The 25,561-nt window shown below is 37.9% G+C and overlaps 1 protein-coding gene across 4 annotated transcripts in view; it reads right to left on the bottom strand.

The window, feature by feature from the left end:
• Positions 1–540: 540 nt before the first annotated feature.
• PLEKHA1 (pleckstrin homology domain containing A1) overlaps positions 541–25,561 on the bottom strand; it is a 58,653-nt gene continuing 33,632 nt past the window's right edge. For 3 of the 4 annotated variants that reach the window (XM_029245202.1, XM_029245204.1, XM_029245205.1), the window contains 8 exons: positions 24,653–24,750; positions 18,692–18,817; positions 13,578–13,721; positions 11,954–12,022; positions 8,424–8,488; positions 7,755–7,818; positions 5,571–5,660; positions 541–2,990 (listed from right to left, as the gene is read on the bottom strand). In XM_029245202.1, the coding sequence (XP_029101035.1) occupies positions 2,676–2,990; positions 5,571–5,660; positions 7,755–7,818; positions 8,424–8,488; positions 11,954–12,022; positions 13,578–13,721; positions 18,692–18,817; positions 24,653–24,750 (971 nt within the window). In that variant the 3' untranslated portion in view covers positions 541–2,675. Of the gene's footprint in view, positions 2,991–4,290; positions 4,332–5,570; positions 5,661–7,754; positions 7,819–8,423; positions 8,489–11,953; positions 12,023–13,577; positions 13,722–18,691; positions 18,818–24,652; positions 24,751–25,561 lie in introns of all 4 variants that reach the window. The other variant, XM_029245203.1, reaches the window with a different exon arrangement.

The following is a 25,561-nucleotide window of genomic DNA, read 5'->3' as shown; positions in this document are numbered from 1 at the left end:
AAAAAATAAAAACATTTAAAATACTTTTCAGGGAAAGAAAATTAAGTTGCACCAGTTAATAAAAATTACCAACACAGATATCCAGTTGCATTATTACTAGATGCTGGATACACAGCAAGTGTGGACTACTTATTACTAGTAGTGGGTTTGCAAGAAGCAGCCTCTAATACTTAACAGGGCATTTTTATGAGTGCAGGTCTACAGCTCACCTGGGGATCAGTATGTCCTCTGCACTCATCCTTATTTGTGTCATACCAATCTAACCAATAACCAAACACCGCAAAAGCAGCCTGGATGATTCAAACAATGCTTTGAAGCCAGAATAATTGATTTTGCTTTTGAGAACACGTTTTCTAATTAAGCAAAATAAGCTCTTTTTCCCCAAAAGACTCATGTTTCCTTGTGCAATTTCATATCAGGTTATACCCTTCCAAGTCTACCAAATAATCTGTCCTTAAATTCAAGTCAATTAACCAAACACATTTTGTACTTGTTCTATTTACTTGTTCACACAAGAACTGAACCAGACCAAATGAGAAATAAGTTAGAATTAATTTTGAGCAATTTATTCTCAAGTCATTACAGTGGTCAACCAGTTTGATGTATAAAGATGTCAGACATAAAAGTAAACAATGGGAAGCACACATATATTCCCATTCTGAAAGAAGACATGTTATATATACAGAAAAAAATGCAGCAAATATTAAGGTATTCAAAGTAATTCTTTGACAATTCAGATGTGACATATTTACAGGAAAAGTATAAGTTTTAAAATAATTAAATAATTTTCATAGAATTATAAAAGTATTGAGATAAATATTAGGAGACTCTGACAATCACAAGACCATTTCCCTGTGCTATTTTATACAAGGGTAGTTCTATAAAAAGTCCCAAAATAGAGCTAATATTTTGCCACTATGGAATATATCAAATTACCAATACCAAAATATTAACATGAACATGCAATGTAAAAGCTGTACCAAAGAAAACAGCATTAGGCTCCTGAAATAGCCAACTGTCTACACAAGATTTCTTAGGTGTGTTCATGAAAAAAGAGCTTTCTAAAGGAGCTGCTGTAATGGATATATCTGCAGAGAAAGTGATAACTACTTAAAACCTTTTCATTCTACCATTCTCAAATGTAGCTGCAAAAAAGGAAAAATCTAAATACAACTTCTAAAAATATTAGCTTATGAATAAAAATGTTGAGTGGTGCATTCTTGATGCATTCGGATTTTTAAAGTGATGCTATGATAATTCTAGTATAATAGACAGTAACCTCTGGACCCCACCACTGTAATAAGAAATCCACCCTCCCCTCTCTTTCTCAAACAAGAAGTCATCTTAGAAAATGAAAAGGAGAAACAGTGACATTTACGAATTCAAAACAACACAGTACTGTAATACGGCAAAATATCATAAAAATAGCAGCATGTGAAGTTCAAGACTATTTTCTTAAAGCAAATGTTTAAGAATGAACCGTAAAAACAGTACTTGGTCAGACTGGTCTATTACTCAACACCTGAAACTAACGATCTTTTCGAGAGGTGCTTATATTTATGATATCCCCATGATTAAATGTAAAGTCAAATATGTGTTTTAAAACATATATTGCACAGATAGTAGAATAACAACATTCTGGTATCTCTAACAGAAAATGGTATGTTATTTAGTACATTAACCTATGCTACTGAAAATTAATTTTACCCTAATTGTTTAAAACCAATCATGTAGGGGTTTTGAGCACATTAATCTCAAAATATTCCTAAACAAGATGAAAAAACACAGGCACTTGAATACAGGTTATTAGTGACAAAACACAGAGGTTACAATCGCATGACTAAGGGCAGTATGTCTTTACACATAAACTTGAGGTCTTTCACTGATCCAAATATAGAAATAAGAACTATTTTACAAAACTCTGACAAGAAAATCAGATCTCCAAGAAATTTCGTATCAAATAATTTTCACTGAATAAAGCAATGACTGCTGCACGTCTTGAATAAGCTTTTACAAATAAATGTCCGAGACACGGTTGTTTGAATTCTAATTCTCCCCTTTTCTCCACCTCAGTACAACACACGACCCTCACTAACTGTCCAATAATATCCTCTATGCAAAACTCACAGCTCACCTTGAGATCCAGAGCATCAAACATGGCTATCATTTCAAAACTGTCCACACTGCACTATACATTTTACAGCACCACAGACGTCATGAGTTTAGATCCTTTTGTCTGGCAATATTCCATTCAATAATATTAACCGGTAAGAACGTGTAGAGATGGAACATTTAATTGGAAGTCACAGTAGCATTTTTAAAACAACCAAAATAATTAATAAGCATTTTTCATGTTTTAAATTGTGAAACATTTAAATTGTCAAATTCACTTGGAAAAAATATCACACACACTTTTATCATCCCAATGAGAACAAAGCTTCAGACAGCTGATACTGAGATACTTCGGGCTTTTCTCTTTTTTTCTTTTCTTAAAGAAATTGCATTGAGTTTGGCCACACCCTAGCTTCTTGGCTTACCAGCTTATAAAGAGAACATCGATGAGGCAGTATACTATATGCATTAAAGCCCCTTTCCCCTTTATCATCTTTGGCGAGAAGCCTCTTGAAAGGACACTGAGGGCGGATGAGGCAGGTCAGGCTCCACGTGCTTCCATCTCACACATCGCTGACTGGAAGGCTTGCGTCATCCAAGTCCACAGGGTCACAATCTTGTTCCTGAGGGCCATTTTCACTTTGAGGTTTTAGCAGAGCTTGTTCAGTCACTTTGGTAGCTGGTTCTCTTGGAGAGACAGTCTGGACCTTGAAGTTCCCTGGCTTGACCTTGGCAAGAGATTCGTAAAATCCTCGCTTCTCCATGGAAAAGCTTGAGACCAGAGAGTCGCTCCGAGAGGCTGTGGATCGCGGGGTGGCTGCTGTGGCACCGGCAGAGAGGAGAGCGTGTTTGGGTTCGGAAGGACAGCGGGAATGCTCCTGCAAAGAGGGGTGCTGATCAGACACGGGCAATCATTAACGGCAAGGCTAGTAACTCAGTGTGAGACTTTATTCTCTGAAAAACAAACAGAACAAAACACACACACACAGAGCAGAAGCATGAGCCATGCAGCATACATGTGCAAGTTCCTTCCCAAAGCAATGCATTTTTAGGAGTGAGTTTAGAGCGATGACAGCCAACAACCACTCCCAGTAAGAACAACAGTTCTTTTTTCTGAAGCCAAAGTTCGTAGCTCTGACACTGAAGACTCAGCCTAAATGGGAATGCAGTGTGCCAACTGCAAGTGAACTGTGTTTAACAGGGGGCCTACCAGCTTTACCATTTTATTTAAGAGTTTATTCTCAATAAACACTAGGAATTATCCCAGACATTTTAGAAAGATTAAAAAATGAAAATGCAGAATATAAAAATAAAAGGCCATTATCTCTTTAATAAGCAAAACTCAACATTTTTCAAACCTATTATTTTGTCTGGCAGCCTTTAAGTTTTTGGTTCCCTGAATTTCACTGCAACCAATAATATCATAGTCTTTTCACTTCTTATTTAATTGCATTTATTTATTTTTGCATATGGCATACATTCATATGGTTTAAGATTTTAAAGGCAGAGAAGGGTACATATTTAAGCATTTATTAAAACTGTGGTGAAATAATTTCAGTTGTGAATATTAATTTCAATACGCTTCTAACTAAACCAAATCTGAAGACAGCCTGAAATACGACCATTCCAAATGCATTGCCATATAGTTCCCAGTATATTGTGTTCATTTGTGACATTAGTGGCTTTGAAATCAAAGTGCTACAGAACACTCTAGATTCCCATTAGATGGCTAAATTTCACCTGAGATTTAATACACCATGCACACTATACTAATGTAGAGTTTATCCGATGCATGTGCACCTGTGAGTTTGAGCAAACTGTTACCACAAAGGTGCATTTTAAGTGGTGTAGTATAAAAAATTTCAAAATACACGAAATACAGAAATTGTGGCAATTCAGTAAATTAAGCTTTAGTAGATATGACTTTTTAAATTAGTAAAGTTGTCTCTTTTTTTCGTTATTTATTTATTAATATCCGTATCCAACTTGATGACTGTAGTGAAATAGTTTGCGTTAGTGTTGACAAAGTCAGTTATGATAACTGCAGAAGGCAGTTTAGTTAACTCAACTTTCCAGAATCAGTTGTTAAGTAGTGAGTAAGTCCGGGCCCTCTAGTAAGAAGGCACGTTTGCGTGAGAGCCCACATACGTGCTGCATTCCCCAGTTCTGGACGTATACCTCTGTATACAAGGATTCGACAGCCTTCTGGCCTGCCGCATCTGGAACACAGTGCAAAGCTAAGATTAGAGTTAACCTGTACTGGAGGGGGAGAGAAAGTTCCGCTGACAGTTACAGCTTAGAGAGTCCAATCTGCCCCCACCACAAAGCACAAAACACAAACGCCCTTCTCCAACTTTTCCTCTTCCCAACAGACATTGTTTTTGCAGAGAGTCTCATACTTGACTGCTGAAAAGGTCACATAAAACACAGGCAGTTACAAAATTAACACCTATGAAAATAATTTCTGAGACATTCCAAACAGGATACAAGAAGAATAACTTTAAAAGTGAGAAAAATGGATTTGTATTTACTGATCTAGAGTCATTTCTAACAAGAAACGATTAAAAGACAATATTACTGCAATACTAGAAATGCAGGAAAATACTGGAAGTGCAGACTGTCCAGCATCAATGAGTCTAGATACTAAAGGCTCTCATGCTCCATGTTAGACCACCTTCTGCAGACCGATGTGCTGCATTTCAAGGCGCCTGAAAGCTTTTCATTCCTTAGTAGAATTTGTATTTTCAGATCAGAGATCAGTGACCAAAGTATTCCAAAGCTAAATCTTATTCCTATGATGAACTTGTACATGATAAATTAAAAAGTAAAGACATTTTCCTTACTGAGAATGTTTAGCTGTTTTAATTTTATTATTACACTACCAAAAAGATAATTAAGATAGTAAAAAGCAGCCTTTTAAATTAACCTAGTAAAAAATGAGAATGAAATGGAAAATGCTGACTGAGAACACTAGAAAATATTTAAAGTTCCAGCTGCTCAACTGTCTTGCAGCACTAGTGAGGCAAAAACCTAAACTGAAATTATAGGAAGCAAAAAGGAAACTGAGACCTTCACAAAACTGTGTAATGCTACAACTAAAGGTGCCTTACACGATTAGGCCAAATACCATACTAAGAATTGGTAAAATTATACCAAATCTGGACCTACTGACAAGTAAGAACTCCTAAAACAAAACAAGGAAATGTTCATTCTTTAGTTGCCCTGCTTGTGCATTTAAGACAATACAATGCACAGAAAGTTATGTATACATAACACTACAGGAAGCATTAAATTAGAAATGCATTATTTTTTTTGCAAGTCCAATTGGTATGAAAGTCAACATGCAGATAAATCTCAAAACAGAAAGAAACTGAAAGGATTAGGGGGAGAGGAAGAAAAATAACTTGACAGGATCAGGGGACCCAAGGGAGTATCACCCCAGAGAACAGGAAACATACAGAAGACGCTGATCTGCCAGGTCCCCGCTGTGCTACAATGGCACCAGAGACTGCTTTAATCCAACTGTGCATCTCTTCAGGGCTATCAGCCTAAGGGGAAGGAAGGATTCATTCAATTTTTCCTCAAAATCAGCTCCTATGTCTATAAATCCAATGTATTCATTTTGGTAATTAACAGTGTCAACAACAAAATCACTCTAAGGCAATGGTTTCCAAAAACTTTTAGAAATCACTTTTTTAAACCAGGTTTTGCTGGGTAACTCACAGAGATGTAAGTTGGGCATGTAATGTTTTAAGATGAGACACATCAAAAAGTGTCAATATGAATAATTATGGAGAGAAAACAAGAAGAGGAAGAAGTCAAAGAAAGACCTTCTCATTTCTACTGCTATATTGTTTGAATTTTCAAGCTTAATATTTATGTAATTGTGCAGGTAAAAATCCACTGTGACATCATTTTATATGTTATTTTTCTAAAAATAATTTCTAGGGCTTCCCTGGTGGCGCAGTGGTTGAGAGTCCGTCTGCCGATGCAGGGGACACGGGTTCGTGCCCCAGTCCGGGAAGATCCCACATGCCGCGGAGCGGCTGAGCCCGTGAGCCATGGCCGCTGAGCCCGCGCGTCTGGAGCCTGCGCTCCGCAACGGGAGAGGCCACAACAGTGAGAGGCCTGCGTACCTCAAAAAAAAAAATAAATAAATAATAATAATAATAATTTCTAACAGTACCCTAAATCGTCATATTCCAAAGCATCATCTTCCTTGATAGGACCATGACTTCCAATGTGAATTAAAAACCTTACTATGACTTTAATCCAATTAAACAAGGCCCTCAGAGGGGTGGAGAGGTACTGCCCTTTACTTCTGGATTCTACTATCTAGTAGTTTAAAAATTTTAAAGATACAAGTAATATTTTTGAACCAATGATATTAACAAAGAGTTTTTAAAAGGAAAAACTCAAAGTAGGCAAAGGTAGAGTATACTTTCATTCACTACAAACAGGAGCACCAGTCTAGAAGTCAATTTGGCAAAATAAAGAGGTTTAAAAAAGCTCACACTCTGATAGTTATCCTCGATCTAAAAACGTATTCTAAAGAAGTAAGAAATTCAGGCAAATTTATGCACAAAATGTGCACTACCACATTAAATCACAGTAAATGTACAAAAACTATGTAAATGAGTGATCAGTAACAGTACAGTAGAGAAACAGTTTAATTGTGAAACATTCATATAAGAGAGCATAGTTCTAAAAGGTTTTCAGAATTGGTTTTTTTGGGTTTTTTTTTTTGTGGTACGCGGGCCTCTCACTGTTGTGGCCTCTCCCACTGCAGAGCACAGGCTCCGGACGTGCAGGCTCAGCGGCCATGGCTCATGGGCCCAGCCGCTCCGCGGCACGTGGGATCTTCCCGGACCGGGGCACGAACCCGTGTCCCCTGCATCAGCAGGTGGACTCTCAACCACTGCGCCACCAGGGAAGCCCAAGAGAATTTTCAACGTAGAAAAAAATGACTATAATATAGTAAACAAATAGGATATAACACTATATTGATATCATATAATCCCATTTGTTATAAAAAGATATGCTCTAATAAAGGAAAAAAAAAAGAATGGTTGCCTGAATGTGGAATTCTATATGGTTTATAAAACATTTTTTCTTCATATTTCTGTATTTTCTAAATTTTCTGCAATAAGCATATGTAATAACTTTTATAAAACAAAACCAAATGTTCTTTTAAAAAACTTCTAATCTAAATAAATGTGTTAAGTAAAAAGTGTATTTTAAACTTAAACATAGGATACTATCTACCATTAGTGAAATGATAAGATATACTGTGTACTTTTATTATGGATATTTGAGCCCCCCTTCTTATAAAATTACCAAAAGGTGATATAATTAAAATTCCAAAATATGTGCAAAAATAATCGAAATTACACTTAGCATCTGACTTAAATAGCATTTCCCTTCCTCCAAATAAAACTTAATTCCATCAAAGAATACCCCTATTGGCTGAACATATGACCTGCCAATAATCTTACATATAACATTTTTTATTAAATTGGCAATTATATTTGTCATATTTTTTGCTTATTTTTATGAGCAACACATTTACTTATGTTTATTTCACCTCTAAAATTATTTATTTCTTGTTAGGAGGATCTATAATCTCCAAAGAAGTATCCTACCTGCACATAGAAAGTTCGAGACGATGTTACAATTTCAAAGAGGTTGTCTCTCATCATTATGTCACTGTTAACAAAAAAAATTTTCCAATTGTACTTAAATAGCAGTTTGATAGTTTCCTTTCACTTCTTTACCCAGTACCAAATATGTGTCAATGAGAAAATAAATATTAGAGATAAAATACTGATTTAATTGAGAAATACTAAGTGATCGTTTTCCAATTTATTTTTGCATTAAGTTTTACATATTTTATATAGTTGTATGTATTTTTAGAAAGGTTCATAAAACAACTTTAAAATTCAAAGTTTTCAACTGTGAAGAAATCAGTTTGCTCAAAGAAACAATGGCACAGTTAACATTCTTATAAAGCTCTATTCTGCAGCAACCCTGAAATACTAGAATTAATAATACATCAATTTGTCAAATATGATAGCTGTTCACTTTAAATTTTGTCCTTTCCATTAATAAGCTTGAGAACTGTTTCCTAATTTGTAGTTTTCAAACAAAAAAATCTCAATACTCTGTTTCATCTGAAGGTTTTGAAAGTTTTAGCATAACCCACTAGCAATAACACAGAAAAGTATCATCTGTAAGTACATCAATTAAACTAAGGAATTATACATTGTGTAATAATAAGTTGTGCCAGGCACCGAGTCAGAGGTGGTGCTTACCTCTGCTTACATTCCTGGACTTTATGAACCTCTTTAAGTGGTATTACGCGGAGAGGTTCCTTTTCCTGTCAAAAAAAGCAAATAAACAGATACATGACATATATTCTTAAAATGCTTTTAAGCATTAGTTGTTTTATTTAGAGGTCTATGCGAAAATCATGCTTCTTTCCTGAAGCACATCTAAGACATAAATCTACCTTCTTGAACCAACCAGCATCAGAATAGCTCAAATACTATAACCTGATACACACTGTGATTTGAAACAAGGAAACTGGCATATAATCCATGTTCACAGTATTTATGTGCTAAATGACAGTGTAGCTTATTAAAAACCATTAACCACCAGACTTTTCCTTGGTGAACCCCTATATACCCAGTAAGTGGAGTACTTCCTATTTTGGAATGTTATTTTCATACAGAGGGTACCAGAGTAGTGAATACCCAGCTTCTTTGAGTTAAATTTGTCATTTTAGGAATATCACTTTTATATGAACACATCATTTTAACAAGCACAATTTATTAAACATTTACTAAGTGCCAGGACATCTGCTATGTTTTAAATGTGTTATCTCACTTTCCACAACCCTAGAATACATGCACTATTACTCACCTGAGGAAACAGGATTAACCATATTAAGTACCTCACCTAAGGTTACAAAACTAGATATAAGGTTCACACATAAGATATAACTAGCTCCTAGTTAGCACAGTACCTACAGTAAACATTTCATGAAATACTATACACTGTATTTCACTGAAAACGACACCATGAGTTTAAGACATACCATTACTTTATGCAAGTACTAAGAAAATAATTAAACCATGGCTGAACACTTTTTTAAAACCAAAATCTATTTTTTAAGTTTTAGAAAATAACTCATTTGCAGGTAAGCTCTAGGACGGCCTCTTCATCTGTGTGGCTCTGGCCGCCCACACTGGCTGCCACTCCAGACACTCCTTCCTGCTCCTGCACCACCACCAGGGACACCTGCACTGATGTGCCTCGCCTAGAAAATTTACATCTGAATTGTAAGGAACGGATGGGAGGAAAAGAGGGAAAACAGGGTGACGAAGGATCCCCCAATTTTTAAGTTTCTTTACATATTACAGATATTAATGTTTTATCTGTGATATATGTTATTAAATATTTTCTCCAGTTTTTGTCTGCTGAAATCTTTTATACCTACTGAAAGAAACTTTTAAATTCTTATCTTTCAGAGAAACATACAAAAATATTTACAGATGAAATGATATGCCTAATATTTGCTTCAAAATAGGAAGGGAGAAGTAGGTGGTGGTACAGAAGAAACAAAACTAGTCATGTGTTGATAATTATGAGATCTGGGTGATGGCTATATAGGGGTTCAGAATACTATTCTATCTATTTACTTTATGTTCAAACTTTTCCATGATCAAAATGTTTTGTAAAAGAGCCCTTTTATACTTTAAACATCAACTTTTATCATATATTATCCTTGAGCATATATAAAAATATATAGGCAAAATAAATGGGTTAAGGTTTTTTTAAACCTCACATTCAGATCCCAGCTCACTTTCTGACTAGAAGCCATCAATCGCAGTGTTTTTCACTCCATACTATTCTCTGGGCCAGAAAGAGCACTGGTGATACTACAGCATTTCCTAAGAATCTCCCACTGCGTCCCTGAGATTTTCTTCCAGCTGCCAGCACCCTTTTCTGCAGGTTTTGATGCTGGTGTCTTCTGGTCTTACCCAAAGGTGCTGTGCACACACAGGCAATGACAACACAGCACAGCTGCTGCCTGGCTCCCTCACCTTCAGCATCCCTAAGAGACCTGAAGATTTCAGAAATGTTAAAATGGAGGGAGGGGATGTGCATCTTAGTAACTGATAAAGGTCAATAATTATATTTAAAGTGTTCAGCTTTATCTGTGTTTGCTAAATACTTAACATATTCCTGAATACACATAATATAATTTCCCTACCTCCTATGATAGTTCAAGTATTCTTTCATCTCAAACTTTATAGCATAATATCCACATGCAGGTTTTCAAATTATAGTATATATTTCTATAATAGTTCTTGTCTCATTATAACTACTGTGGATGACAAGGGGACATGTCAATTTCTCTGGTAAAACTGAACTCCTGAAGGCCAGACATCACTGACTGCGCTCTTTATTCCCAGTTCCCAGTGCACCAGGGCCATGGAGAGCTCAATGAACGTCTGGTGCAGGAAGGACTCCTCCCAGAGGACTGGCATTAACCGAAAGCAACGAATCAACCTGCCAACCAAGCACAAGGGTAGCTTCTGAGACACCAAGGCTGGTACTTTTTGAACCAAATAACTACTGCTTCCAACTGAGGCTCTTAGGTTTTGAAGTCTAAGAAAGGGTCCCATGCTAAAATGGCTATTCTTGTTATGCTATGTCATTTTTTTATTCATTCAAAAACACTTATTATTTTCTAAGTACCAGGTGCTGTGTTCATAAAAGGGTGCAAAAGAGAATCTTTGCTCTCAAGAAGCTCATGCAATTAACTGGTAAAGACAAGTATGCAAACAATTACAAAACGCAGTGGGAAGTATCATGACAGATGTGGGCATCAGCTTCCATGTATGTAAAGAGAAGCCGCGAAAGCCAGAGTCCAAAAGCCTTCCAGAAGAACAGACACCTGAGATGAATCTGAAAATATTCCCTTCCTATTCTCCAGTGCTCTGTCGTCCAATAGAGTAGCCACTAGCTATGTGCAACTACTTGAATTTAAATTAACGAATACCAGATACAACCGGCTTTAATTTTAAAGTTAAATACAGTCAGGCTCCTCAGTCACACTAGCCATAGTTCCAGTGCTCAAGAGCCACATGTAACCAGCAGACGTGGCCAATGCAGATAATGGAACATTCCCATCAGTGCAGAGTTCAGCTGGACAGTGCTGTTCTGGTACCGTCATTCAAATAAAACATATGGTTCCCCCCTCAAATGTCCCATAAAAAGAAGAGGTAGAATCGCACTCAATTTATCCAACAATCTATTGCAGAACTCAGTCACATGACAGGAGTATTTTAAATAAGGATGTTACTCAAACAAGTGAAAGACGGACCTTCAATCTTTGATTCTACCTTCAGATAGGACAAAAGTATCTTATATGAAGAAACTTAAAAGTCAATCTGAAATAGGAAAAGAAAATATCAAGAGAGGGCAGGGAAGAGAAGGCAGAAATCAGAGGGTCAAATGTTGACTTTCAGAGACTTAATTCTTTCTACCACCTCCTCCAATGCCTTCAGAGGAAATCTGTAGACTGAGGGGTTCTGATATTTTTAATTCTTTCAAGTTAGAATGCCTTTGAAGATACACTTTTTATTTAAGATGTATTTAACAAAAATATCATTAACCAAAAGCATCACAACAAAATAAACTGAACTGCATATACCTCTCAAAACCAGAATTTAATTATTTTAAAAATAGAAAACAGGACAAGAAATTATATAATCACCACAGTGTAACACTTGTCAAACATTTTTAAAGCAACATTCATGACTCAGCAACATACCAGTTCGGATTTGAAGTAGCCTATTGTGTTTTCATCCAACTGAAAATATCTTCTCTTCCAGTTTTTCATCTATCAGAGATGAACACAGACATAAAACTTCTGTTTCTAAGAATGTCAAATGTTAATAACAACTTAATTATTCTGATATGAACCCACAATCAGAAATGTCAAGCGCTGGAAAACCTTACTACCATCCCTTATTGAGGAGATATAGGAAATTTCATCTCTTTTGCTACTCAGGCCTTGAACTCCTAATTCAACTCTGGTGGCTGGCTTTCAGCTCTTACTGTATGATTTTATAATATGGTCTTATTTTTTTTATGCTCTAAAAGTCAAAAAAAAAAAAAAAAAAGCACTTCCCCATCCCCCACAAAGTAAATGCTACCAAGAGTTCAACAGCAAGCACAGGAAATGTTGTTAAACCACAGCAAGCTTCTCGTCTGTAAAATGCATGAATCCTTCTACAGGTACTTTATAATACTAAGAAGGAAAGCAACACGTATTTAATAAAGTGAATATGCTTTGTACAAATATCTTCTGTCAATGAAATTACAGCTTTTGTGAAAGTACTTCAATATCTCTAAGGGTTAGTTAGTATTTTGGATTTAAGAGTAAAACAAAAAGAAAGGAATGTCTCTTTAAAAGCCCTAATTAACACTCGACCTGATGAGAATTCTGATTTTACCCGTAGACATGCTGGAATGAAAAACCTTCAGCCCTTACCTTCATTTCCCTTAGCCTAAAGAAGATCACACAATTAGGGCTGAAAGAACCTTCCTCTGGCTGACCTAAGCTAATCAGACTTGCCAGAAGCGATGTGAGGTCAAGCAGAACCGCCAGTAGACATTTAAGTACTTCTTTACTCACAGAAATTTTTAAATTTTTATTTTTAAACTTTGAAGTTTATTTTCTCATGAAAGTCTATAGATTTAGTTCACATTTTAGAAAGGTATTCTGGATTCATAAACACTGGTAAATTTACTTGCTCTTCCCACAATTCACCATTATGGATCTGGTTGTGTGAGAATATCTGGGCCAAGACGTAATAGCTCTTACTAAGGACCAGGTGCTATGCTAAGTGCTTTCTATTTATATCTTTCAAAAAAGGCCTCTGGATGGTAGGTTTTATAATATAATTTTCCATAAAAAGAAACTGAGAGCCTGAGAGGTTAAGTAAGTAGCCCAAGGTCTCAGTGTTTTCAACTGGGGTCGCCCAACCCCGAATCAAGTAAGTGATCCTTCCACACCCTGCTCCCCTGGTCTCCCCTTTCCTGCCAATCTCCCTACTAGAGCTCCCTTTCCCTGACCTATTCCCAAGGGGGGTAAAAAAATCAACAGAAAAACTTTCTGGAATAAATTTAAGCTGTTAGGAAGCTCAGTTAAAATTGAAGGTTAGTGGTAATAAGCATTAACTTATCCAGCCACCCACAGACCAAGAAAATAATAGCACTGAGTTTTGAACACAGAATAAACCCTATTCTATCCGATGACTCCTGGTCAGTAAGCTGGTCTTTCACTTTGGATCTTTCAAAAAACAAAGCAAACCCTAACCCTAACCCATTTTGAGAGTTTGCTAATAGATACTCATTTTTCATTACTTCACATATTTTGTTAAACTACTCACCACTGCTCCTTGTTTTACACAATATCCAGCTTTGATAACGGCACTATCTGAAGATGGTTTAGGAGTAAAGTAAGGAAGATGGCTTTGTGACCGCTTCAAATTATTTCTGTCAATACTTTCACCACATTCATTTACTTCTTCTTTCTAAAATGAAGCAAAATAAAGATATTCCTTTTTTGCTTGTTTACCTTCAAAGCATACTTGTAGTTCACGGTGTCATTCTAGTAGAATAATCTTAAAATCTATCTTAGCTCAGTTAGAAGCACGGATCTTGGAGTAAAGAGTTTTCTAATTAATTTGAGATACTTAATCATAACTTTCAATACCATTGATTAAACCACAGATTTCTATTTCTCTTTTTCTGCAAAAGTCCTGCCACCAGTGTTTTTTGGTTTTTGTTTTGCTGGGGGGGGGGCGCTGGATTGGGGGGGTATAACTTTTAATTTTGAAATAATTATAAAGATTCACAGGAAGTTGTAAAAAAACAATGTACAGGAGGTCCTATGTACCCTTCAACCGGTTTCCCTCAACAGGGAAACTGTATAACTATAGCACATTATCAAAACTGACACCGAAACATTTCGCAGACCTTATTCATATCTCACCCGTTTTACATGCATTCATTGTCTCTGTATATATCATTCTATGCAATTTTTCATATCTCACCCATTTTACATGCATTCATTGTCTCTGTATATATCATTCTATGCAATTTTATTGCCAGATCTGTGTAACCACCACCAGCGCCAATGTACAGAGTGTTCACGATATGCTCCCCTGGGCTACCCCTTTAGAGCTTCTATCCCCAGTTCCTTGGCAGCCGCTAATTTGTTCTCCATCTTTATTATTTTGACATTTAGAGAATTTAATATAAATGGAATCATACAGTAGGTGAGCTTTTGAGATGGTCTTTTTTCACTCTGCATTCACTTTGGAGCCAGGCTGGTCCTTGTACCAACCGTCTGACCCTTCTCATTGAGAGTAGTATTCATGGTTTGGACGTACCACTGGCTAATTCACCCCCTGAAATGGCACTTGGGCTGTTACCACATTTGGGCTATTAGGAATAAAGCTGCTGTGAACATTCACGCTGTTTCTGTGTGAACATTCATGCTGTTTCCGTGTGAACATAAGTCTTCATTTCTTTAGGATAAATGCCTAGGAGTGCAAATCCTAGGTTAATACACTGATTGCAAGTTTACTTTTATAAAAAACTGCTAAACTCTTTTCAGAGTGGCTGTACAATTCTACATTCCCACCAGTTATGTATGAGTGATTCAGTTTCTCCTCATCTTTGTCAGCATTTGTGTTATCATTAATTTTTAGTTGAGTCATTCTGATAGCTATATGGTGATATCTCATTGTGGTCTTAATTTGCATTTCCTTACTGGCTAATGATGGTGAATATCCTTCCTAGCACTTATTTGCCACCTGTGTATCTTTTATCTTTTTTTTTTTTTTTTTTTTTTTTTTTTGCGGTACGCGGGCCTCTCACTGCTGTGGCCTCTCCCGCTGCGGAGCACAGGCTCCGGACGCGCAGGCTCAGCGGCCGTGGCTCACGGGCCCAGCCGCTCTGCGGCACGTGGGATCTCCCCAGACCGGGGCATGAACCCGTGTCCCCTGCATTGGCAGGCGGACTCCCAACCACTGCGCCACCAGGAAGCCCGTATCTTTTATCTCTTGATGAAATCTCTGTTCATGAATTTTGCCCATTTTCTAACTGGACTGTTTGGTATTTTTACTATTGAGTGTTGATATAGTTCTTTATATATTCTAGATACAAGTGCTTTGTTGTATATGAGGTTTTGCAAATATTTTCTCCCAGCATGGTGCTTTTCTTTTCATCCTCAACAGACAAAACATTTTTAATTTTGATAAGGTTCAATTTATCAATTTTTTCCCTTTATATAGATTGTGCTTTTGACGTCAAGTCTAAAAACTCTTCACCTAGTCCTAGATCCTCAAGATTTTCTCCTTTGCTATTTTCTAAAAGTTTCGCAGTTTTAATTTTTTTTTAACAGTTCAGTCCAGTGCTTTTAAAAACCTAACTATACTCAGGTTTTCATGTTCCCCAAAGCATTAGCCTCCTGTTTATTTATAACGTACAACACAGGTGACAATCTATTCTACAAATCAACCAAAGGTGTATTTTCAAGAACTCCTAAATCTCGAGAGAAAAACTAAGTACTCAAGTCATATCTTAGGGAATTTTCAATCTGTTCTACATTTAGACAGGTCAACAGCACTAATTATGTACTTAATTTTGTAATCCTAGCACTTAACCTGCTAAACCAATAGTTACTGAATAAATTAATCATGCAAATGAGATGTCATTTTGTTACTGTTATCTGAATACTTTTATAATGAATAAATACTACTTTAAATAAACTATATTGTAAAATGATAAAGCAATACAATTCTTTGGGATCTTTTTAATATTGCACCTGCCATACGCTCTTAGAACCTACTGAATAATCGATACCAAAATTAAAACACAAATCTTAATTCTATACAAAATTAAGACAGCCACAGATACAAACAAATACAATATCTTAATACAACTAAAGACAAATTGTCTTAGCTCTTCTATCAACACAAGACATAATACAGGTGAAAGCAGCTTAGTCTAGCTCTATCTTAACCAGAAGTCTTACAGGTTAAAATCATTACTTTTTTAAGAAAGTAAATACACACACACACAAATTCCTAGTTTATTTTTTATCCAACTTTGGTGAAAAATGTAACCTCCCATTAGGGCAGGGAATTTTTGCTCATTAATACATATATCCTCTGTCTAGCATAAAGAAAGCACTCAATAATTAATTAATAAGTCTTTTAAGTACAAAAAGGCACACAGGTAATGAAAATGCCTCACATTGGCAATATCAATTAATTACCTTAAAATTCTTCGTTTCTCAACTGCTAGTAATTTAATTTGCATTACAAACTCATTTACTTAAGAGCAACCCAAGAAATTTAAGTGCATACAAGTTTTAATTTCATCAAAAACTTTAAAATAAATTTATATTTTCCATAATACCCAAGAGTAAGAATTAACTCAGCATACCAGTACTTTGGGGATAGAACTGACTTAAAATTCCAGTCTTCTGTTTAGTTCATCTAGGCCAGGTTGTAAAAAAACAGGTTTAAAAAATTACACATATTTACAAACACTTTGACTTGGCAATTTTCTCTCCAGGAGTTTATCCTTTAAAACATATTATCTATGGCTCTAAAGTTTATGCTACAAGCATGTTCATCAAAGCATTTACGAGATAATGGAAAATGTCTCATTGCCCCCACCTGCCCCACACTTCCTGGCACAGGGCTCCTAAAACCCTTGTAATTTCCTAAGTGATAAGAGCACTAGAAGCATCTTTTGTGCTAATATTTGGTCTTTGACCCTGCTTCCTGACAAAGAGTTCATAAATCCCTTGGAATTTCCTGGGTGACAGCATGTCTTTTTTTCTAGTAAGGTGACTCTTGGTGGACTCCTGAATGGGGGATAGTCACCAGAAAGACCAAGTCATGATTAAAGGCTTGGAATTTTCAGCCCCATTCCCTACTCTCTAGAGAGGGGAGAGGGGCTGGAAATAGAGTGGATGATCAATCATGCCTACGTGATGACGCCTCCATAAAAATCCCTACAATATGGAATTCAGAAAGCTTCTGCGTTAGTGAATTAACGGAGGTACTGGGAGAATGGTGCACCCAAAGAAGGCATGGAAGCTCCACACCCCTTCCCACATACCTTGCCCTACACACCTCTTCTATCTGAATGTTCATCTGTATCCTTTATCATATCCTTTTACAATAAACAGGTATACAGTAATTAAACTGTTTTCCTAAGTTCTGTGAGCTGCTTTAGCAAACTAACTGAACCCAATAAGGGGGCCACAGGAACCTCGAATTTATAGCCCATCAGTCAGAAGCACAGGTAACAACGTGGACTTACAACTGACATCTGAAGGGGGTGGAGAGGCAGTCTTGTGGGACTGAGCCCTTCACCTGTGGGATCCAGATAGGCAGTGTCAGAATTGAGATAAATTGGACACCCAGCTGGTGTCACAGCATTGCTTGTGTAGGGGGAAAACCCCACTCATTTCGTGTCAGAAGTGTTGTGAGTGTAGCAGTGTGAGAGTACGGGAGAAACACAGGAGGAAGAGTGGGTTTTTCCTACTTCTGTTAGGGGAGCCACTGACCAAAACCGCCCACTCTGGCCAGGCACAATAGTAACCACTTGCATGAGTTCTTACAACAGGAGGTCCTGGTATGGAACATAGAACTAACAAGCTACCACCAACCAGAAGAATTCGGGAAATGTCAAAAGGACAGAGGAGAAGCCAGTCCGTATACCCTACCAACCTCCCAGAATCCTTCTCACTGGAATTCATCTTGGCTGAGCGATGCACGCGCCTCCAGGAAGAACCCTGAGTCAGAGTGATTGTCCAGAGACCACCCCGAAACTAACGCCATCACCATAAACCCTGAGACCGCGAGCCACGTGCAGAGCAGTTCTCCTGGGTTCCCTTACCCTGCCACTCTCCGCCTGGGTGCCCCTTCCCAATAAAGCTTCTTGCTTTGTCAGCACGTGTGTCTCCTCAGACAATTCATTTCCGGGTGTTAGACAAGAGCCTACTCTTGGGCCCTGGAAGGGGTTCCCCTTCCTACAACACTTAACATTGTTTGTAAAAGAAAAAAGGAAAGAGAAAGGAAAAAGAACTCTGTCCAACAACAGAGGGTTTGTAATTTATAGTAAATTCATGGCAAAACTACTACACAGTCATGAAAAATGACATGAAATAATTTTTGATGACTTGGAAAATGTTTGAGATGTAAGTGAAAAAAGCTGTTTACAAAGTATCCCCATTTCTAGGGGCAAAAGTACAAAGAAAGGCTCCGAAGAAAACATGAAAAGTGTTAAATGTTGTTTATCTATGCTTTCCAGATATTTTACAATAAAAACATACTTCTGAAATAAGAAATAAATATAAAATTTTTGTATTAATTATTGCATTAATTCAGTAAAGATGTACTGTTTGACTTTTGATAGCAATACAAAAATCAATATGCAGTAGTTAAACCATCACACAATAGAAGAATTAATTTATTACCTGAGTTGGGGTAATGATGGGCACACCACCAACAATGTCAGTTCTGTAAGACACTTGCTTCTTCCCACATTCACCTTGGCGACTTGGGTTATCAGAATGAGGTTGTGAGTCTGACTGCTTTGGTACCTAAAATAATAAGTCAATGAATCATTTTGCAACAAGCATTATATATGAGACCCTCTTTATCACAGAATTTCCAACTGATCATCAATTTATATATAATTGGCATATATAAAAATTATTTTTAGTATATGCATATACCCCTTTAAGTTCTCATACTAATTTTTCTTTTACAGTATTACTTTATGACACAGCCATCATTTACTGAGTGCTTACTTGGGCAGGTACTATTTCATATATTTTCCCATTTAACCCTCCTGTCAACCCTATGCATAGGGGGAGCATCGCCACCGTAGCAGTAAGAAAACAGGCTCAGGGGCATTAGGGAACATAAGTTTTTTTTTTAATTAATTAATTTGGTTGTGCTGGGTCTTGGTTGCAGCAGGTGGGCTCCTTTGCGGCTTGCCGGCTCCTTAGCTGCAGGACGTGGGCTCCTTAGCTGCAAGACATGGGCTCCTTAGTTGCGGCACACAGGCTCCTTCGTTGTGGCATGCAAACTCTTATTTGCGGCATGCATGTGGGAATCTAGTTCCCTGACCAGGGATCAAACCCAGGCCCCCTGCATTGGGAGCACAGAGTGTCATCCACTGTGTCACCAGGGAAGTCCCAGGAACATCAGTTTAGATCCTGGCTGTTCCACTTTCTAGCTAAGTTCGTGTAACTCTCTTCCACACTTAACCACTATACTACATCCCTAGTTTATCAGAGCACTTGACATTGTATTACCTCTCTGTGCTGTTACCTTTCCCTTTCCTCCATTCCTGCCCAAGATTTTGCAACATCTCGAGGACAGGGGATCTTGTCCCTTTAGATGCTTCCCCTAATGACTCTCTCCCCAGGCCTTAGGCCAACCCTCCACCCTCTCTCCATATTTAAACTACAATACCAGTCGTGGGCAGAAACAAAAGAAAGGGGGCTTCCCTCGTGGCGCGGGGTTAAGAATCCGCCTGCCAATGCAGGGGACATGGGTTCAAGCCCTTGTCCGGGAAGATCCCACATGCTGCAGAGTGACTAAGCCTGTGCACCACAACTACGGAGCCTGCGCACCTAGAGCCCATGCTCTGCAACAAGAGAAGCCACCACAATGAGAAGCCTGTGTGCACCACAACTAAAAGTAGCCCCCACTCACTGCAACTAGAGAAAGCCCATGGGCAGCAATGAAGACACAACGCAACCAAAAATAAAAAACAAATAAATAAAATTTAAAAATAAAAAAAACTTTAAGTTAAAAAATAAAAAACGAAAGAAGGAAACAAGAAAGGCAGAGAAGAGAAATGAATTCTGGAGGGGAAAGCCTGAATTCTTCTAAGACTTCTTTTCTAAGAGGTTGCACATTTTGGAGTGCTTTTTAAAGGCAATATGATAATGGACAGAATTTTACTTGACGAGATTTGCAAAAATACTTAAGAATGAAAGGGCTATAAAGTTCACTGCACCCAGAAACAATTTGCTAAGGAAGTCCCAGTGTTTTCTAATGAACAGCATCATGTATTTCAATTATTTTGACAATGTGGCCAAGTTATCCTTAAGAACAGAAAATGGCATTAAAAGAATTTGAAACCAGAGACAGAATTATCTATTCAACTTATGTATTAGCTGAAATGTGCTGTTAAAAGGTGACCCATATAAAAAGTGGCTATTCTCTCTCAAGAAGTTGAGGACTTAATCATACATGAGAATATCCTAAAAAACACCTTTAATATCACCCTAAAAATATACTAAAATTTACATTGGTTTTTCCATTTTTCTTCAGAAATGACAGTATATTAAAAATCCTTGGGCTTCCCTGGTGGCGCAGTGGTTGAGAGTCCGCCTGCCGATGCAGGGCACACGGGTTCGTGCCCCGGTCTGGGAAAATCCCACGTGCCACGGAGCGGCTGGGCCCCTGAGCCATGGCCGCTGAGCCTGCTCGTCCGGAGCCTGTGCTCCGCAACGGGAGAGGTCACAACAGTGAGAGGCCCACGTACCGCAAAAAAAAAAAAAAATCCTTCCCTATGCTGTTAAACCTACTGCTTGTCCTTATAATAAAATAAAATGCTAAGTATAGCGTAATTCCAATGTTACAGTTCAACAATTAACTTAGAATTGCATTTTTTTTTTTAAAGTGACCTCCCTAGACAGATGGCAAATGTCAAAGACATTGAACATGCTTGGTTTCGTTGCCTATTGCCTTTTTCCCCTCTCGCTTGCTTCCCTATCCTTTATTGTTCTGACTGTTGTTTTGTGAGAGATTTGAATGTATTTTTGGCAAACATTTGCACATGATCCTAACAGTAGGAAATTCTAATAGTAGAAAAAATAAAAGGTAAAGATGACTAGAGAACAGATGAACAAAATGGAGAATAATGGCAGGGCTTAAAGACTGAAACCTAAAGCATGCAAGAACAAACTCTTGGGTGTTAGGATCTTTCTGAGGGGTCTACCCATGACCTGCAGGCTTTGGGGCACACACTTCTGTTAGGGCTAAAGTCCTGTATTCAGCTTATTCTGTCTACTCCCAGTTGTCAATTAAAAAAAAAAAAGTTTAGAATTTTGGCCATAATTTAAAAACATTAATTTTTAGGTTAAAATCTAATATTGAGGGCTTCCCTGGTGGTGCAGTGGTTAAGAATCCACCTGCCAATGCAGGGGTCACGGGTTTGAGCCCTGGTCCAGGAAGATCCCACATGCCCTGGAGCAATTAAGTCCGTGTGCCACAGCTACTGAGCCTGTGCTCTAGAGCCATGAGCTACAACTACTGAGCCCGCGAGCCACAACTACTGAAGCCAGCGCGCCTAGAGCCCGTGCTCCACAACAAGAGAAGCCACCGCAATGAGGAGCCCGCGCACCGCAACGAAGAGTAGCCCCCACTCGCCGCAACTAGAGAAAGCCCGCGCGCAGCAACAAAGACCCAACACAGCCAAAAATAAATAAATAAAATAAATAAATTTATTAAAAAAATTTGTTTTGATTTTCCAAACTCTAGTCAATACTTCCTTCAGGGTTGTTCCTCTACTATTGCTCTTCCTCTCTTTTTTTTAAATAGGGGGAAAATTTTTTAATGGTAGCCACCAACACACACTCAAAAAGACTTCATGAAAGTAAGGAAAGCCATAAACTATGGTGTTGGATGATGGTCCATTAAGACGGCATGGTACTATAATTAATAAGTAGATAAATAATCACCATTCCCTTACCCACTACCCTCTAATCACCTCTGACCTACCTCCAAAATCTAATTTTGGATTTCCAAAACTTTTAAGTTTACATATTACCTTGTACTCAGCGGACTACTAAATTACATAGGTTCACCAAAATCTCATTTGGAGTGACTCCACAGAAAGGTGAACTGCACATACATTAAAAATGTAAACTTGAAATATTCAAAGAAATCTACACGTAAATCACCAGCAATTTCCATAGTAAAGTATGACAAATTAAAGATTCTGCACTGAAATGTGTAAAATGCATATGCAATTAAAACTGGTAAGATTTTTCAAAGAATAAAGTTAAAAATATATCTTATTAAAGCATGGGAAGTTCTTCCCTTGCTATTCTATGAGTTAATGTGTATCTATATAAAACTGATTTTTAGTAAGTGCTATCAATTCTATACTCACTTTAATATAGTTATAATCACTTTGTTGACTGGCTACGGATTTCTATATCTTAAATATATATTCTCTAAATGTGAATTATAAAAACACAAATATCAAGATTTATCTTAAAAACTATAAAAATTTCAACATGTAACAGCTGCAAGACCACAAAAGCTATTGAAAAGTCCACATACTTTGAAACATTACCCAGTTCCTCATCAGTTTCTCTTGCATTTGAATAAGCTTAAAGTGTCACTTGTATAAGATGGTTTCATACCATTAATAAATTAGATATAGCAATTCATGAATCTCCCAAATGGTAAAAAGCCTGAGACCATTCACTACTTTTTCTCTTAAAGCTCTAAGAAACCAGTGCTGCTTATCATTGCAAGTGTAAAAAAAATAGATTAATTCAGTAAAGTTACTACATGTTGTCGTTCTAAAGAAATTTTCCAAATAGGGAATATTTATTTATTAAGAGTCAAAAACAATCAGTTAAAACCTTTTAAGAAAATGAACTTCCGAATCAGTTTAAAATTGCTTTCCTGAAACTGCACAAGCCTAAAATAACTGCTGCTCCACGTACAGATCAGATGCAGTGCGTGGCTGTTTCCTGTCATGTGGTAACAAGCTGTTCTGGTGCAAGATAAAAAATCGACTTAACTCTGAGAACAGCTTTAATTATATTAACTCTTTATTGTGTTGTGATATAAATATGGAATCACTTATTTAAATGGAAACGAACATATGCTGTCAGGGCATATGTTTTTAAAGAGTAAGTCATTTAGGGTCAGTAAATAACCTCATTTTAGTAAAAATACACTTCAATTTACACGAATCTCACACAGGACCTCCTTGCCCACACTTCCCATGCAGGCCTGCTGTGTGTGTTTTCTCCACTAGTGTGTAAAGAGGAGAAAGGGAAGGAGAGGCTTCATCAGGGAACAGTTCCTGCCTACTTGCTCACCAGCAGCAGTAGTAAACTCTCCCCCAAGTTTGTTTTCTGCTTCAGGGTCAAAGAGTAAGGAAGGAGGCTCTTTTTTTTCAGGAAGCAGTGAGGTGCTGCACTTCAGGGTTAGGTTCCAGAGTCAAGCAGATGGGGTGGCTCATGGCTCCACAACTTACCAGCCATTTAACCCATAAAAGTTACTCAATCCTTCTAAGTCTCACTTTTCCAGATACTTTATGTAGAACCTTCAGTGCAAGGCCTGGCACACTATAAATAATCAAAACATATTGATTTCATCAGAAAACCAAGAAAAGAAGCCCAGGTTGGCAGCAGGAAGCTATAGCACAGGAGGAAAGTGCCCGGGAACTGGAGGGAAAGAAGCGATGCCTGAGACAAACCCCTCAAGGACCACGCAGGCAGGACCCTCTGGGTGCCACAGCTCTTCCGATCAGTCCCTATCCTATCCCCATATGTCATTTCTAAGCCCTTTGTCTGCCTTGTCCCACTCCTATCTTCAACTCCTACCTACCTAACGCCAGTCCCAGTCACGGCTTAGAGGAGAGATGGAATGCCACTCCTATTCCCTGGGTAGGTGGCAGGAAGTCTCTTAATCTTCCCTGGGGGGTAAAAACATATCCTCAAGGTAAAACTCTACATGCATTTTCCCCTAGAAACACTACTGTAAACAGTGGTTAAAATCTACAGTAAGGGACTTCCCTGGTGGTCCAGTGGTAAAGAATCTGCCTTCCAATGCAGGGGACACAGGTTCGATCCCTGGTCGGGGAACTAAGGTCCCACATGACGCGGGTTAACTAAGTCCAAGCGCCACAACTACTGAACTTGCGCGCCTCAACCAGAGAGCCTGCATGCCACAAACTACAGAGCCCACATGCTCTGGAACCCTCACGCCACAACTAGAGAGAAGCCCGTGCGCTGCAAGGAAAGATCCCACATGCCTAAACGAAGATCCGGCATGCTGCGACTAAGACCCTAAGCAGCCAAAAATAAATTTTTTAAAAGTTAAAAAAAAATAATGAAAGTATCATAAATAATTTTTTTAAAAGAATCTACAGTAATATAGACCCTTATAGGTACACAATGGGTTAAAAAGGCATCTATGGGCTGATTTTAAGGGCCAATAGTTACCATGTACAAGAAAATTCATTCACATTATAACCTGTCTTTTAAACAAACTTTGAGTAACTCTGGGACAAACTGTTGGTAAGCTGAAGACACTCAGTAAGTATCGTTACAAACGGTAAAGATCACATCCACACATTAAAATTTTTTCACACAAAAAGTACAAATACTTACTGTAATTTTTATAGCTTTGTTCAACACATTTACCCATTCTACTAGGTCCTGCTGATCATTGGCTTGTAGGAAATATTTCCTCATCCCTGCATTCATAACTGTTGAGAGACAAAACAAACTACAACATATGAAATTTTGCACTTGTTACCTCAAAATTTATGTCTGCAGCAGCTGAAAAACCTTGCAAGCTTCAGTATTGTGACTCTCTCGAATTTCACAAAATGTTAGACCATATATGATACTTCTTTTATCACTCAATAACATAGGTAAAACTCTCATTTTTAATGGCCACGTTTTTCAGTAAATGTAAAAATACCACAATTTGTTTAGCCAATCCTCTGTCGATGGACATTTAGACTATTTCTGATTTTTGAAACTATATAAAATATCCCAATGAAACATATACATATACTTCTCCACACCTGGGATAGCATTAGCATAGGATAAATTTCTTAACATAGGCTTACTGGGTCAAAGAAAATTCACATTTAACATTTTTATAGATATTAGGAAATTGTCTTCTCCAAAGGCTGAATCCATTTACACTCCTACCAATAGTGTATCCAAAGGCCTATCTTGTCTAATAGTCCTCACCAGTACCTCTTGTTTTCAGCCCCAAGGCTCTGTGACATTATTTCCTAGACTTCCTTGCCAGCATGGGCCATGTTCTGCCGATGGGAGCTCCTGGCGGGAGCCTGGAAGGTGGGAGGGAGGTGGCGGAGGGGACTCCCATGCAGAGTCCTGCTCTTGCTGGTCTCCCTCCAGCAGCAGCCAACACACAATGGCCACTGCTCCAGGCTCTTCTGCTGCTCCCTCCCTCCATCAGCCTTGCAGTCCCCTCAGAAAGTCCTAGGTTCTGGTAAGACCATCTCCTCCCTTTCCTCTCTCCAGCCCTGGGGATGGCAGCTG

The sequence above is a fragment of the Monodon monoceros genome, unplaced genomic scaffold, assembly GCF_005190385.1.
Source record: "Monodon monoceros isolate NGI ecotype Baffin Bay Population unplaced genomic scaffold, NGI_Narwhal_1 Super_Scaffold_4, whole genome shotgun sequence".
Classification (NCBI taxonomy): domain Eukaryota; kingdom Metazoa; phylum Chordata; class Mammalia; order Artiodactyla; family Monodontidae; genus Monodon; species Monodon monoceros.
Note: the sequence above shows the minus strand (reverse complement) of the source record. Positions and strands in the feature narration are given on the sequence as shown.